The sequence below is a fragment of the Lonchura striata genome, chromosome 20, assembly GCF_046129695.1.
Source record: "Lonchura striata isolate bLonStr1 chromosome 20, bLonStr1.mat, whole genome shotgun sequence".
NCBI classification, from domain to species: domain Eukaryota; kingdom Metazoa; phylum Chordata; class Aves; order Passeriformes; family Estrildidae; genus Lonchura; species Lonchura striata.
In genome coordinates, this window is record NC_134622.1 from 8,027,502 (window position 1) to 8,043,456 (window position 15,955).

Here is a 15,955-nt window from a genome sequence, read left to right on the forward strand (position 1 = left end):
TACCAATTTAAACCTAGAGCTTTCATTTCTATGCACAGTCACAGAGTCCATTCCCTAATCATAGACCTTGTCATGAATTTCAATGAGGAGGTATGATTCATGGCATGCAAAATGAAGCAGAAGTTCCAGTAATACGTGAATTATTTGATTTTTAATAACACAACTTCTTTCTTTAGGGTTTTGTTTTAGTTCTCCAGCAGTGTAGATTTGACTGATGCGTCTCAACGGGTGAAGGCAGCAGTTGATTTTTTGGTACATTTCCCTCATTGACACTGGATGGATGTAGCTGCAGTATGGGGTGAAATAACAGCTTAAACATTTACTTAAGTCAAAACTCTTTGCTTCCAAGTCAGGCAGCATTAAATGTGTATCTCTGCATGCTAGACTTATCCATCTAGGATAAATGCCTGGAAGTGTTTATTACCCTGAGGGTTTTATGCCAGTGAAAAGAGCAAACAAAGTACAAATATCAGTTGGGTTTGCTTTGGGGGGAAATTTGGCCACTCGCATACCCACGGCACTGCTGAACAATCAAGGGCAAACTTGGAATGTGGCAGAACTTTTGAGGGAAATATGGCTGCAAGCACAGGAATTTGAGATTCTCCTGCTGCTCTGGAGAAGAGGTAGGTGGGTGTTTTATGGCTGTGACCTCGGGCTTAGCTGGGAGAAATTTCTCCAGTAGTGCAGCAATGCTGAGCATTGTGCTTGAGCAGGGCTTTAATATTAAATATAGAGAGCAGGCCAGATACCATCTGGTTTTAGAAACTTGGTTTACACCCAGCTCTGGTAGTTCCAGCCAGTGCAGCACTGAGAATAGTTCCTGCTGGTTTCCAAGTGAAATGTGGAATCGGGGTCATCTCCATTCCAGGAAGAAATGTTTCATCTTTTATCGTAAAGGTCGCGCGCGGGTTCCGGAACGTCGGAGCTGGGTCCTGCTGCCCTGGGGAGCCCGTGGTGGGGAGTGACTAAATGGGGCCAATATTGTGAATGGGAAGAATGTGATTAATTTTTTAAAATATGCATTTGTCAGTCAGGCAATGGCAGCAGCAAGTCAATGAACATATGTCAGGGATGGGAATGAAACCAAAATCGTCGGATGAAGGATATGAGGAAGCTGCAGTGCTCAAGATCCAAGACCAGTCTCTGGGTTGATCCCCAGGAACTCTGTTTTCTGCTGCTTCTTAAATTTAATAATCTCCTTTACAGATCTGAAGGCTCAGATAAACCAGCTCAAAGGTTGAATAATCAAATTATACGTGAGCAACATGGCTTTTTGCTTGAATTCTGATTTGTTAGTAGTAGCTGGAATCCAGTTAAACTCTTGTTCATGAATATCACAATTGTGTTTCATTACTAGACTGTATCATATTAAAAATGGTAATTACCCCAGTTTTTTTCCTTCAAAGTTCTCCAGTAAAACCCAGCCCTTTGAGCTAAATTCTTGAAAATACTGGATTAAAAAAAAAATTAAATTGGCTTCAATCTCTTAACCCTTTATATCCTGCCTTTTTATATGAAATGGACAGTTCCACTCCCCAGATGTTAAAACAGGAACCTTGTGTTCTGTGAATAATTCTTTCTAAAGGCATTTTGGAGGTGGCTCAGGAACACTTTATATATACTGGCAATCATCTTGTGTTTTCACTTCTGTAAATGAATGGATGTTTTAATGAGTCATTGGATGCATCTTACAAAAATATGGGACTTAATTCAGAAGTACTTAGAGAGACACTGTATTAAAAACTCATCTGGACAAATACCAAGTCAGTGTGGGGGTGGGAGATGGGATTCTGTAGGTTACTGAACAAAATTTCCTGTGTACAGATAGGAATTTTTTTCTTTTCTAACTTGATTCTTAGTAATTCAAGATTCCCTGAGTGTTTTCTTAACAGCGAATTTTTAGTGGCTTTGTGAGTTTGTTGTTTTTTACTTTAGAGGACTAAAATACCTGCATTGAAAAATTGTATGTTTGTATCAGTTAAAAGCAGCATTTCACATTTTCCTACCTCTGAAATGACAGCTTTAGTTTCCTTTTATGTTTTTCCTCTTAACTTTTACTCCTCCAGAACATTTCCCCTCCATATTTAAGGCTCATAAACTCATCCAAGAACTTATTTTAATCATTGTTATTCCTGTAGATGAAGTCAACAGCAGTAAAGGTGACTTTTCTGAGTTATTATGCAGCCTTATTGTATTTCTGTCCTGCTTTATGTGTTTTTGAAACATGTGCCAGCAAGGAGAGCAGTATATGCCATATTTTTCTTTCTCAGGCACTGTGTCTTCAAGCTTTGTCAACTGAGCAATTCTTCATCATCTTCATTTAATATCTTGTTTTTAAGATCAGAGCTGCTTTTTTTCTGACCTCCAAAACTTATTAAATTTTAAATGGGAAATTCAGTTTTGTATTGGTAAAGAAACAAAGAAAATGAAAACTTACATACCATGGGGGATATTAGGGGATATTAATTAGGACCAGATCTCAGAAACTGATTTTTTCTGTGCTGTGATAGAAGCATCATTTGAGATGATACAAACTTCTAAATTTAAAGCTTAAGCCATGAGAGCATAATTCTTAGGTTGCTTATAATACCAGTAAAACCAGTTTTCATTGAGGCTGGAGGAGAAAAGTCAAGCCCTGCCTGTTTCAAGAAATCTCAGTGTTACACACGGTTATCACTTTATATGAAACTGAAATCATTTGACTGTAAAAGAGAGAGATTAATGAGAAAATTGTGGTTTCATTCATGTTGCTTCACCCCATTCATTGTCCTCTGAAGAAGCGTTGCCTGCTTGTTCTCCTCTTGTGTGAGCTGTGGATTATTCTTAGCACCAACAACTTGATCTTCTTTCTTTCCCCAGCATTGCCATGGCAACAAAAGAAAATATGACTTCACAGAGAGGGATGTTGAAGTCAATACAAAGCAAGATGAATACCTTGGCAAGTATCCTTTTTCCTAAAAATCGGTGCTGCCTGTGCCTAAGAAGAGTTATGGTACAATTTGTCACTCTGTCATCAGCAGTGTCAGTGGCTCTGTGACATGTACTGTCAGCAGTGACAAACAGGTTTTTATCAGGCTCACCTGATAACCTGACTGAAGCATCTTAATTGTAAATGTGGTGAGCAAGTTGGGTTTGGTCAAATTTGGACACTGCATATAAATTAAGAGAATTTAATTTTCAGGTAGAGGTCTGCAACAGCGTTTCATGCCCTTCCCTGCTGTATGTTTTTATAGAAGCACAATTTCATTTCAGGTCCTGCTTTTTGCTTTCAGAAAAGCTGAAGCTTGGTGTTCATCACTGCTCTCTGTGGTTTAGTAGTCAGGGCCTGAGTATCCTGTCTGTCACACTCTTGTAAGATTTTGGCTTTTGGTTTCTGTGCATTTCTGTCTCGGGGCTAAAGATTGTGCCACGTTGTCGAGTCAGGCACGTTTGTTGTTTTCCCACTTATTCCTTCCCTTCTGTCAATGGACAATGTCAGCACTGTTTGACCAGACACATGACATGGAAAGATGCATCTTGGTAACCCAGAAACTTCATTACAGTTCTTAGCATTTGGCAAGAACATTCCAATAACATTTCAATAAACTTTGGCCTTAAGAAGATTGGATTCCGAAGACATGAAGCTCTGAAGCTGATTGTCTTGTTGGCAGTTGTATTTTGTACATTAAGAGATAGATTTACACCCTTGTGGTTTTACAGACTTTGCACAGTGTGTGGGTCATGCAATGTGCAGGATTTTCTCAGTCAAATGCCTTTGGTTGTTCTCTTCACTGGTAATAGAATCCCACTGAAGAAATTCCACAGATATTTTATATAACCACCCCATTTTTTTTTTTTTTCATTCTCATTTAAACACAATTAGTAAAAGTAACTAAGCCTCACATACTGGAGATTAAAATGCTGGTAATTGAGGTGATCAGGTGGTGAATTCTGTTCCCTTTTCTCTGCTGGTCTGCAATCAGTGAAGTGCAGCTGTAATCCTGCTCCCTGTCCATCAGCGTTTACTGCTCCTGCTTCCTCCAGCTTGGGAGTAGTTCCAGTGTTGACATTTCCCCATCCAGGCTTTGGGGCTTGTTGGTGAATCCCTCCTTGTGCTATGACCTTGACTCAGAGCCCTCCAAGACCGTTTTCCAGCAGTGAACAGCCTGATCCAAAGGATCAACCTCCGGAAGCGACGGGATTCCTTCATTCTGGGCGGCGTCATCGGCGTCTGCACCATCCTGCTGCTCCTCTACGCTTTCCATTGATGGCTGCTTCCCCCTGGACTCTGCTAAACCTCATCACCACCTTCCCTCCTCCCAGCCAAGGAGAAGTGACTGGGGGAAGCATCAGACTTGCACAGCCTGCTCGTGGCTGGGGCTGTCAGCATGATGTCTGCAGCTTCTGGTGGTAGACACTGACACTGGGCTTGGGCTCAAGCTGCAGTGTTTCTCCTCCCCTGCTGTTCACCTTCCTTTGGGTTAAATTTGGTGGGATTTGTTTGTCTTTAATTCCCTTTCTCACTGCAAGGTAAGTGCCCGTGGGATGTTTAACCAGAACTGGAGGAAGAGTTCCAGTGCTCAGCAGTGCTGGGGAGGTTTGGTGCTGGCTGGGGAGAGGGAGAGGATTAAGTTTGCCTTGTGTGGAAGCTCAGCAGGAAGGCTTTTCCCTCTAATCCCAGCCCAGTACTGAATTTCACCCTGAGAGATGAATACTGCAGCTTTAAGCCTTCAGGTTGCTTTACTACTAAATACATGTTCTGTAATTCTTCTTAACTCCTGGTTGAGATTTTAGTTATTTCTGCATAATTCATGCTGTGAAAACTGTGCTTCACACAAATTCCTCAAAGTTAACAAAAAAAAAGGGGGTTTCCATTCACTTTTTGTACAGAACATGAATATAAAAGTATCCTCTGAGGGAGATCATAAGATTTCTTGTGGCTTTAAAGGGACTAACAAAGTCCCACTGTGTAAAAAGGGAGCACAGTGTCTCAGCAGCTGTTTACTCAAGTGTTCAGTCATCTGAAAAGTGACCAAACATGAATTCACCTGAAGGAATCTTTTGGGTGCACACACTCTCATTTTGGCTGGCATCAGAAAGATCTTTAAGCAGTTTACAAAGCCTATACTGTAATTTAGGTGAGGTTATTCTGATAGTGCAGGTAAGAAGGAAATGATCTAAACTGTTGATTCGAAATGAAAATAATGGTGGTTTATAGCTGAGGAAAAGGTGTTAGACATAACTCCTAGCAAAGAGCTGACTGTATGAATAGTGATATAAATGTTATTTGCCATTATCTGTGGGGGGGAAAGCTTTTTCTTGGTCTGGACAGGCAAAAAGAACCCTGTTGTTTGTAAACAAAGCTGAAATCTGCAGTGGCTTTGATACTGCAGCTTCCCAGATCACAGATTTTTTCTGCTCTTTCAACAGCACTTTTCCACCTGTCATATCATAAGCCAATAAATTCAAGCCTTAGCACTGAAATACCTTTTTAAGAACTTGATTAACTCTTTTCACAATCCACTTAGAGTGCTCCTATCAGATTCCATGTATTCCATCACCCACAAATGTCACACAGTCTCCAGGTTCTCCTCTGGAACAGAGTCCAGCGGGACGGACGCAATTTTTTACTTCATTTTATAGTGCCTGTGAGTTGGAGGGAATAGAGACTTGTGTGGTGTGCAAATCCACACTGTTACACCCAAAATGTCTGGATTTAAAGGCTTCTTTGCAGACTTAATAACCCTGTGCTAAAAAGTCAACAAGGGCTTTTAATCAGCCATCCTACCATTGGGATTGGAATTAAGACATGTAAAACTGAAATAAAGGGTGATTATTTGGTTGATTTGGGAGCGTTCCCATTTAGAGATGAAGTGTTTATTAAGGGGGTTTATGAAAAAGCCTGATGGATAAAGGAGGGTTATTAATGGATCTGTGTGTTGGGAGATCAAACTTCTTCTCCCTGTTGCCTTCTTTGATTCCTCCTCTGCCCTAAGGGACCCTGATCAGCACTTGTGCATCTGTTTAGGATTTGTAGGATTTGGTTGCTCTGTCGTTGGCAATATAAGATCTGCAGTACCATAAATAAATTCATTTATTTAATCTTATAACAAGTCTTTTTATTGGACTTAACTGATTATTTGGTGCATATATTTAATCTTATTGTGAAAAAGCTGCTATGAAAAATATGTAGATTATAATAAATATGTAAACATAATGGATTTTTCATGTTATGAAAATGTTATGGAGGACCTGATATATTTTAGTATAAAATAATGGAAATATGCTGAATTATCTCTGATAAAGCTTTACTGGAAACGGTTTCGGTGTTGGCAGCCCCTCCATGGTTTTTGTTTGTGCTGGTTTTGAGTCAGTTTTGTGTTGAAAAATACATTTAATTATCTTTGGAATTTTCCCTTCATCATCGCCTGGCGGAGTGAGCGGGTGTTGTGCTGTGCTCCCTGGAGGGGTGTGTTTGCATCTGGCCCAGGGAAAGGCTTCCAAATTCAGGAGAATCAGCCTCATAATTCATCTCTAACAACCTGGACCTGTGGTCAGAACAATGGACTGGAAAATGAACACAGTGGATTGTAGCATTCTGCCTCAAATCCCAAAATACAGGTTTGTGTGTCTCCTGTTGCTAAATGTGTTCTTGGAGTTTTTCATTCTGTGTGGTTCCTCCTGCTCTGAGGGAAAAAAAGATGTGGTTAAAGAATTCTCATTCCTGCAATTCCTGCCAAAGTGGCTGTTTCCTAACTCAACCCAGCAGAAGTGTGCTAAGAAAATCATTGCTGAGCACTGAAATGAAGGGGGGAAATCCAGGGTGTTTCTCCAGAACGTGTTTCACACACACAGACATCTTTTTTCAATTTCTGCTTCATTCTTCCTGCCAGATAAGCAGCTTCTTCAAACCTGGCCAGGCACTGGAACACAAAGGACTGTGTTGGTAACGTTGATGCCACACTTCACACAGGTGGGAATGTTTTTATCCCTGTTCTTTAGATTATTTTTTACCTGTTTATCAGGCTGTGGTTGCTGCAGCAGAGCAGTGGCATTTGGGCAACACCCAGAACTCTGTCCACAGCTGTAGCTTCTCCCCAGGGCAGTGCCAGGGCTTTGACCTTCCTGGGAAACATTTTTTTCTTAACCAGTATTGATTTCAGGAGTTTTGCATATCAAAGTGGGGTATAAATTACTGCTGGATTACTGAGTAATCCACTCAAGTTTTCATTTGTAGTTCAGAAGTCTTTGTTATGTTTTCTTAAGATTAATGTGAGAAGAGTCAGTTCCTTGCTGGATGTTGCAAATTAAAGAGCAGAAGTAGATTTTAAGGTGATGTGAAAGTGTCAGGTGAATTGTTCACTGCTGTCCTGCTGCTTTCCCAGAGCTGCTGCACAGGGAGCTGAGGCTGCTGCACCACTTCTGATGGTGCAGCTCCATTTTGTCACAACTAAATGAGAATTTTAACTCTCTAAATGTAGCAACTTGTTTCCCAAGATCACTGAAGGCATAACCTTTTTCTATTTTTACTGGTTTTGTCCCAAAGCTTTCATTTGAGACAGGAAGGAGAGGGTAACAGCTGTCAGTGCTGGAGGAAATGGTTCTGAAATCCCTTATAACAAAATTGGATTGTGGAATGTGCAGGACAGGAGATTGCAGTGAGATTCACAGTGAGCCACTGCACCTCTCCTGGCACTGCACATTTGAGCCAGTGGTGATGTTTTAGTTCTGAGTACAGAAGCAGCTGTTGGTCTGTGTGGTACTGAGTGAGGAAAGCAGTTAAATAAACACTCTACACCCAAAACAAAGCCCTTTCTCACAAAACACCCCATACCTTGTAAATGAGTTTCTGATTGCACTTTCTGATTTTTTTTTTTTCTTTTCATACACGTTCTTGGAACTTCTATTGTAACTGTAATTATTTTTGTTCTCACCTATTGTGCGTTCTCTGTATGTATTAAATAAAAAAAAGGCTTTGATATGTAATTTAATAATAAATTAGAATTCTAAGCAAGGTGCTTGGTTCTTTCTCCCCTTGAAAATCTTTCCCTACTTGAACTTCAGGGAAGATGCATAGAGGATTCATCTCACCTCTTTGGAATTGTCCTTGGACATACTAAATGTGTGTTCTCAGGTTTTATATCAAATATCAGATGTGATGGAACCTTTCCTGACCCAAAATGGTTTGGGGGGCTGTGTTCCTGCTGCCTGCGTGTGCAGTCCTGGACTCATCTCCTACCTGGGCTGATCAGACTCGTGGTGGTTTTCCTGCTGTTCTTCACCAGGTGGAACAGGGATGGTTTTCTTTCGAGGTAAGTGTTAAAAAGGAAGATCCCTCTGTGAATTGCTGTTTTCAGGACTCTGTTACCCTGTGGTTTTCCAGCACCACTGTGCTCTGGTGCACCTCCCTGAGGTGTTCCAGTGTCGTGCCTGAAGGATCCGCCTGTGCCTGGTGTTTTTGCAATCAATGCTGAATCCTTCAGTGCCACTCCAAATTTGTATTCTCAGAGCAGCAGAGCTGCCTGGCATTGTGGTACCTGTCTGTGCATGAGGCTGGGAGTGAAGAGAGGGATTTCTTGCAGAGCTGTCGTGCTGTGCCTCTAAACACTGCCTTAAAGCAGAGATACATCTCTGTATCCTTAATGCCTACTAAATATTCAGGAGTGACCAGATGCTTTCCCGAGGGAAGGCTTTGACTGTATGTCTCAAGCTAAAGGAGGAACTTCAAAAAAAAAACAAAAAAAAGCTTTTGAAGATGGAAAGGCAGTTCTGGTTCCAGACGGTGGGAAGTGCAGTGAGTTTTTCCAGTTGCGGCGCTGGTAATAAGTGGTGCATAAAATTCCATCTTCGTTTGGATTAGAAAATAAATTATTAATGGCACCGAATCCTTTTTTCCTGCTCCCTGTACAGTCAATAATTTATAGTGGCACAGGCATAGGATATATATTTTTAACCATCCGCCTCCCAGAGTAGTGTTGTTCATCCTGAGAAGTGCTGTCCTTCCTGACAGGCTGGGCGCTCCTGCATTATGGATGAGCCCGGTGCCATTCCCCCAGCAGATTTCCTGCTGAGAGGGAACCGAGCCCTCCATCAGAAATTCACACCAGTGCCTTTGTTTCCTCCCTTTCACCGAACGTGGGCGGGTGTACAGCCAAGTGAACTTGATTCGGGAGCATTTTAATAGAAAAACCCTCAATGTTTACAGCTGCTATTCCCATTTCCTGAATGCCAGCCTTTTATCCAGCATCTCCAGGTAGGAAAGCTGTGCTGGCAGCGCCCGTGCCTTGGCAGCTGGGCTGTGCTCATGAAGCGCCGTCGCCTTCATCTTCCCCTTCTTGCTGAGCTGCTGGAGCGTGTGCTGCAGCTCTTCCCTGCTCCTTGTTTGCCTGTCACAGCCCTTCCCGTGTTCTTTGTTCCTAATGGGACCCTGAGGCTTTGCTAACCCAGATTTCGGAGTGAGGCAGGAGGAGCCTGGCTGGAAATCAGAGCCGCTGCACCCCTGGAGCAGCGCTTGCCATCCTCTCATGGCGGGTTGTTTTCTGGTTGTCTTGGTTTTGGCACCCTGTGGAATTTGAGAGGTCTCCTTCCATCGTGGCTGTTCAGATCTTGCAGCTTGTGTTGCTTTGCTCGCTGTACTGCCCATCCAATTCTCCTCCCTTCATTCCTGGGTGTTTGTGTAGACATTTCGAACACGTGGAATTCTTCTTTGGTTTCATCATTTTAATTTCTTACTTTAAAATCCATCCTTTGAACTCCAGAAAGGTTGTCCAGGGTGATTGGAGCTTATCAATCAAAGGCAAACCTGAAGGAAATTCACTGATAACCACTGAGGTGCACAGTGTGGGGCTCTCCCACAAATGCTGTAAACAGGGAGGGTTTCAATGTTTTATTTCTTTTCTTATCTCCCTTGCCCATACCCCTCCATCTGATGCAGAGTTCTTGGAAGCGGGGACAATATTCTTTATCTTTTGTCTTTCTAAAGCTGCCCTGAAAATAGAAGCTCCTCTCTGCAGGTTGCAAAGCCCCGTTGAGCTGCCAGCTGTACAGTGGAAACTTCCCCAAGATGTTTGTGGTGCCTGTGCCTGGGCATGCCTCCGGCTCCAGACCTGTGCTGAGCTGGCTTTTCCAGGCTGAAATGCTGCTGAAACCTCCGGTTTTTAAAGGGAGCCTTTTCTGAAGACTCTGCAGGATGCTCAGGAACGTTGCAGGTGTAAAAAGAAATTGTGAGTAGCTGGGAAAGTGCTGATCAGGTGGCCCTGGCAGGTCCAGCTTTAACACACAAACCACAATTTATTACATTAAAAAGCGACTGGACCATGCAAGGACCTTGTCCCCACTGGAGATGGGTGAGAACCTGGTGGGATCCTTTGAGTGTCCCCCACTTTCAGTGTCAGGAGAGGCTGGAATGATCCTGGGGCTTGTTCAGCCTTGATGTGGGACAACACCCAAGTGCAGGAGGGGGGGATATGTGGATATTTCCCTGCTGTGCTATAAATGCAGTTCCCTCTGGGTCAGGCATGTATCACCAGGGCTAAATTTACTTCAAAATATTACTGAGGTGGGGAGGTTTGTGACTCAGGTCTATAAAAGCATGCAGTGCTTATGTAAAGAAATAAGTTTGGAAAGAGGCAGGAGGGGGCTTGGGCTCCTGCAGGGACCATTCCTGGTGTGTGTTTGCCCTCCCTGCATAAATAGGTTTTTGTGTTGGGAGCAACTGCACCTCCAGTCTGTGTGTTCCTCACAGCAGGATCTGCTGGCCAGCTCTTCCTGTGTTTCCAAACATTTCAGCAAATGTTTGTAAATAATTTCCAAACCTACGCTCTGGCTCAGATGAAATAGGTTTAAAATAAAAACCAACAAACGCAGTGGGATGATCAGTTCTTGTAATAGCTCAGGGTGACTTCACATTGAGTTGTGCCACTCTGTGAGGGCAAAGGAGGGATTCTGCTGTGGGGATTTTGGAATTTGGATCCTTTCCATTCACTCAGGTGTGTGTTTGTGTGTTTGGTCTTGGAAAACCTGAGTTCCTGGAGTCAGCTTTGCCCTGGCAGGGAAGTGTTGGCCATCCTGCAGCACCAGCAGCATCCTCAGGTCTAACCACAACCCCATCCCAGGGGAATGAGCCTCTCCCAGCCCTCCTCAGGAAATGGGGGTCCCTAACTCAGCAGCCAAGCTCCTGCTGCAGTTGTGGTGCCCCTGGGAGGTGAGTGCTGGTGGTCTGGGAGTTCTGGGAAGAACTGTTAACTCATTTTTTAGGACAATTCAGCTTACACCCACTCTGTTTTGCAGTCAAAAATCAAGGTAGAAATAGAGCATTGCTTTAAAGACAGGAGTCTTTCTCTTCTATTGCTGTTGGCTGCATACCTGGGCTGGCTGCTCCAGACCAGTGAGGAATGGCAGCACAGGGTGTCAGGGACTGGGTTATTTTTCTGCCCATTTGTAGCTGATGAAATGATCCATCTGCATTGATCCTTACTGGGAAGGAGGATAAAAGACAGGTTTTATGGAATTGTACCTGAGATGAAATAATTGGAAGAAAACGCTTTGGAATCCGCAGTCTGTAATTAAACATTTCCAGCAGGCAGCGAGGTGCAGCAGGCTCAGCAGAAGGAGCATTTTGCTGGGAAGTCTTTGCTTTGCTTCACGCTGTTTGCTATTAAAGCAAACAACTTCACAAGCTTCAGAAGCATTGGCAGCTCTTGACCAAGAATAGCATCTCACATCACAGCTAGGCTGGAAACAATGAGGGCCAGCAGTTGTCAGTTGGTTGGGCTTTTTTAGCCCATAAACGAGGTAGCTGAGCTCATGGAGAAATCCCCATTTCTCTATTTTAGGTGTTCTAAGATGTTTCATCTTGTGAAGGATCCGGCAACAACCACCATTAAGCAAAAGTCCTCATTTAAAGTAGATCTGCTGGTGCAATTCCCACTTACCTGGGCATGCCAGGCTCTCCTCCAACACATAAATCCTAAATCCTCACCACCTAACCCAAGCTTGTGCAAAGTCTACCAGACATTTCTTGCCTGACTAAAAAATTACTCTGAGATGTGACAGCAACATCCACCCTGTGGGATCATGTGGAATCCCCATCCCTGGGAGGCTCCAAGGCACCTGGGGACGTGGTTTTGTGGTGAGCATGGCAGTGCTGGGTGGGTGATCTCAGCGGGGTTTTCCAGCCCCATGGCTCCATGCTGAGCATGGCAGTGCTGGGTGGGTGATCTCAGAGAGGTTTTCCAGCCCCATGGCTCCATGCTGAGCTCTGCTCCTGGTCCAGGGCTCTGGGGGGATGTGGAGCTGTGCCTGTGTCACTCCCACGGCATTTGCAGGGGAGCAGTGCCAGCTTTGGGCTGGAGCAGCGTGCAGAGCTCAGAACAGCTCCTGCCTGAGGAGGGGAGGTGGCTCTGGGTAGGGAAACAGGGAGATGGAGCCCTTCAGCACCCTCACAGGGCAAATCCATTTTTTCTCTGCTCTTTTTGTTGTTGTCTACCAGGAGTGTGTTTGGTGAGCTGCTTCAAATATTGAAGATATCCAGAATACATCCAAACTTCATCTTTTTAAATCTCTGCAGCTAAGAAGCTGTTCTGCAAGCAGGGAGAATTTGGGGTGCAAGCTGTTCTTTTTGGCCCAATGCTGGGGGCTGCACCTCTGGACACCAGAGCCAGGATGTTCATCACAAAGTCTCTCTGCAGTCCTGAGCTTTCTTCCTGTGGCTGCTGAGCCCAGGGCTCCATCACCTCCCAGATGACTTCCTGAGAGGCTTTGAGAGCCCAGGGAATCCCCAGGCTGCTCATTCTCAACAGCAGCCAGCATTAGGAGCCAGAGAGAAAATGGAAATGCTCTCCCTGTGTTTTTAATTCCTAGCTCCTGACTGGAACAAAGTCATGGAAACCAGTTGAGGAGCTGGTGGCCAATTTTCTGTCCTTTGCCTGAACCCCAAATTCATGCAAATTCATCAGTGAAGACAAACCCTGGGAGATGAAGGGACAGCCCACAGTGCTCAGCTGAGAACGTATGCAACGTGGAAATTGGACATGAACCTCTTGCTGTTCCTGTGTGAATCTATTATACATGAGCCCATCAGAGCAGGGTATTAATAAAACAGGAGCTGAAGAACTCGGCCCTGCCTTGGCTTCAGTGAAACATCCGAGCCCAGGCTGGCGGCGGCGGCGTTTGAAGTCCGGGGCTGCATCTGGTGACGTGCTTGGGATGCTCCGGGGGAATCTCTCCACTGGAGGGGAATCTCTGCACGGTGTGGGGGTTTCAAATCCTCCTCCAGGACAAAGCCATTGCTTTGCTTTTCTTTTTCTTCTTATTTTTCTTTTTTTTTTTCCTTTTTTTTTTTTTCTGCTCAGTCTTCTGGCTTTGCTGAATTCTTTAGGCAAGACACAAAGAGGGCTGAAGATGGCTTAAAGCAGCCTCAGACATCCTGTGCTGGGATGCTGGGATGCAAATGGCATCTGGTCCTTCAAAGCTGTCCCCACCAAGACCCCTCCCATGCCTTTCGTTGCTCACAGGTAGCACCAACCCGAACCCTCTTTGTTTTGCTGAATCACGGGGAGCGAGTTACACTGGGCTTTCCAAACATCTGCATTTTGTGTCTCCATCAGGACAAATAAATGTGGCTCTTCAGGCCTGCCCTGCAATCCCAGCTATGCTGCAAAGCCCTCGTGCAGGCAGGGATGCCTCTGGCTCTGCTGGCTGGGCAGAGGCAGTGGGGAGATGCCGTGGCTGAGTGACAGAGGCTTTGTGCAAACCCAGCCTTGGTGGGAAACTGGAGTAGCTGAAGTGTGGTGTCAGCTTGGACCTGCATGGCTGTGAGTAACTCACCCTGGCTGCTGGCCCTGGGAGGTTTGAGCAGCTGCTCTCTGAGCCCTGGGATGTGAAGCTGAACATCAAGAGCCCTGGCTTAGGTGCTGTTACAAGGGGAGGGTGTTTAGGAGTAAGAACCAGCAGATTGAATTAGACTTGCAGTTTACAAAGCAATGGGGAATGGATGCACTGAGGAAAATTGGTTTAATTTGTTCAAAATGGCCCAGTGAGCTGCAGAGCTGGGGAGGGGGATAGTGTGTTGCTGTTGAGGCAGGACAGGAATGAGAAGACTCTGACTTAGAAGGTTGTTGAGAGTAAAACTCTGATTTATTTAAAATATACCGCTCTTTTATATAGAGCTTTGCAAGGATTAAATTTATTGGTTTTGAAGTGAAAACAACCCACACCATTGGTGCAGGGTGCTTGACGCACAGTGATAGAACTTCACTATCAACAGTGTGAAAAACAAGAGAGAAAGAATTATTTACATTCTTTCTCAGCTCTTTCCCAGGCTTTTGCCTGGCTAGAAACTCTCTGTTTCTTTCTTTGACTGAATCTGAGACCCACAATAGTGCAGTGCAGGAGGAGAGCCGTGGGGTGAACAGCTGAGCATGGTGCTGGTGTGTTGGGGGCTCTGGAGCAGCTCTGTCTCCCTGGGCAGTGCTTGGTGCCATAGGAAACCTTAGGGACAGATCCACTGCTGAGCCTGACTTACAGAGGCTGGGCTTGTGCTGTGGGCAGCAGCTGATCTAGAACTAATTCCTGTTCCTTGGATTAGTGTCTGAGATGCTCATGAGGATAACACTTCTGTTTTTCATGAGCTCACAAACATTTAATCTCCACCCTCTCTGCCTTTGAGCACCTGTGGGGTTTTACTGTTCATTCATTTTTCAGTGCCCCAAACCCTACAGCGTGCATCCTTAAGGAAGGGCAAGTTTGTCAGAGAGAAGAGGACAGGCAGGCCAAAGATGGTCACAGCAGAGGGGTTTGGATCACAGGGTGGGTTTGTTCACCCCCCAGCTGCAAACACTTCCTAAAGGTGCCACAGCAAGTCCAGCCCTGGATCTGCTCCACTGTTTGCTGCTGAGTTATTGGGTGGCTGTGTCAGGGAGGAGATCCCAGACCCCTGAGGCTGGAGCTGCCCTGCCTGAGGATGTGCAGGGTGCTCCAGGCAGGGACTCGGAGCCATTTGCTGCTGATTCACGCTGCAGGATTGGCCTCTGTGCCCGTCCATCGCGGGCATGGCTGGAGGTGCAGGGGCTGTGTCTGACAGCAGGGCCTGCAAGGCTCATTTTTCATCCTTGTGCTGCTGGCACTGCCCTGGCTGGGAGGGGAGGAGCTGTCCTGGGGCAGCTGTGGTGACATTCCCCTCCTCACACAGCCCCCTAATATCAGGCTAGCTCAGAGGTCCAAGGCTGTGAGGGGAGGAATATCAGGAGATGGCAAAGATTTCCACAAGAGGCTCTTACCCCACATATGTTGGTTCAGCTCTCTTTATTCTGTGGTGTCCAAAGGCAAAAGAGCAGAACAGGAAATGTTGGGGGTCTGTACAGACTTTGGGCAGGGTGGGCTTCCCTGGCTCTCCCATTGGGGCAGGAAGGAGGGTCCAGGGTTCTCTGATCAGAGTCCCAGGGTCCTGGGGAAGGGGCACAGAGTGCCCATGAGCTCACTGTGACACTGTGGGACTGTGCCACCTCCCCAGGTGAGGGTCTGCAGGGTGGCACAGGCAGCTGCTCCTGCAGGGCTCCCCAGGCTGCCTGGGGCTGCCACTCCTTGCCAGGGGATGCCAGGGATGGGCAGGGAGAGCAGAGCTCTGGGATGCAGCTGGGTGGAGTTCTGCACCTCAGCTGCAGTGAGGACCAGCCACCCTGACTGACCAATGAACACAAATAAACCCTCCCGGGGACCCAGGAGGCTGGGCAGCCTTCCAGTCTGGCTGGAAAAACTCCTGGGAAGTTTTTGGTTAAAACCAGCACAAGGCTGCTCTGTCTGCACCTCTCCCTGCTCTGACTTGTGCTGTTTTCTTTACTCCTTGCCTGTACATATTATTTGCAGCCCACTGCACCCAAAATACCAACTGGTTGCTCTCAGAGTGTGAAGCAATTGCTGAATGAGTAGCTTGGATAATTTTTTTTTTTCTCATTTAGACAGAAGAAACCAGTTCAGC

At 45.4% G+C, this 15,955-nt stretch overlaps 1 protein-coding gene across 2 annotated transcripts in view; it reads left to right on the plus strand.

Annotated features, from left to right (window-relative positions):
- Positions 1-6,624, plus strand: part of GOSR1 (golgi SNAP receptor complex member 1) — a 28,254-nt gene extending 21,630 nt beyond the window's left edge. For both annotated transcript variants that reach the window (XM_021524956.2, XM_021524957.2), the window contains exons 8-9: positions 2,860-2,942; positions 4,123-6,624. In XM_021524956.2, the coding sequence (XP_021380631.1) occupies positions 2,860-2,942; positions 4,123-4,247 (208 nt within the window). In that variant the 3' untranslated portion in view covers positions 4,248-6,624. The remainder of the gene's footprint in view (positions 1-2,859; positions 2,943-4,122) is intronic.
- Positions 6,625-15,955: the final 9,331 nt, after the last annotated feature.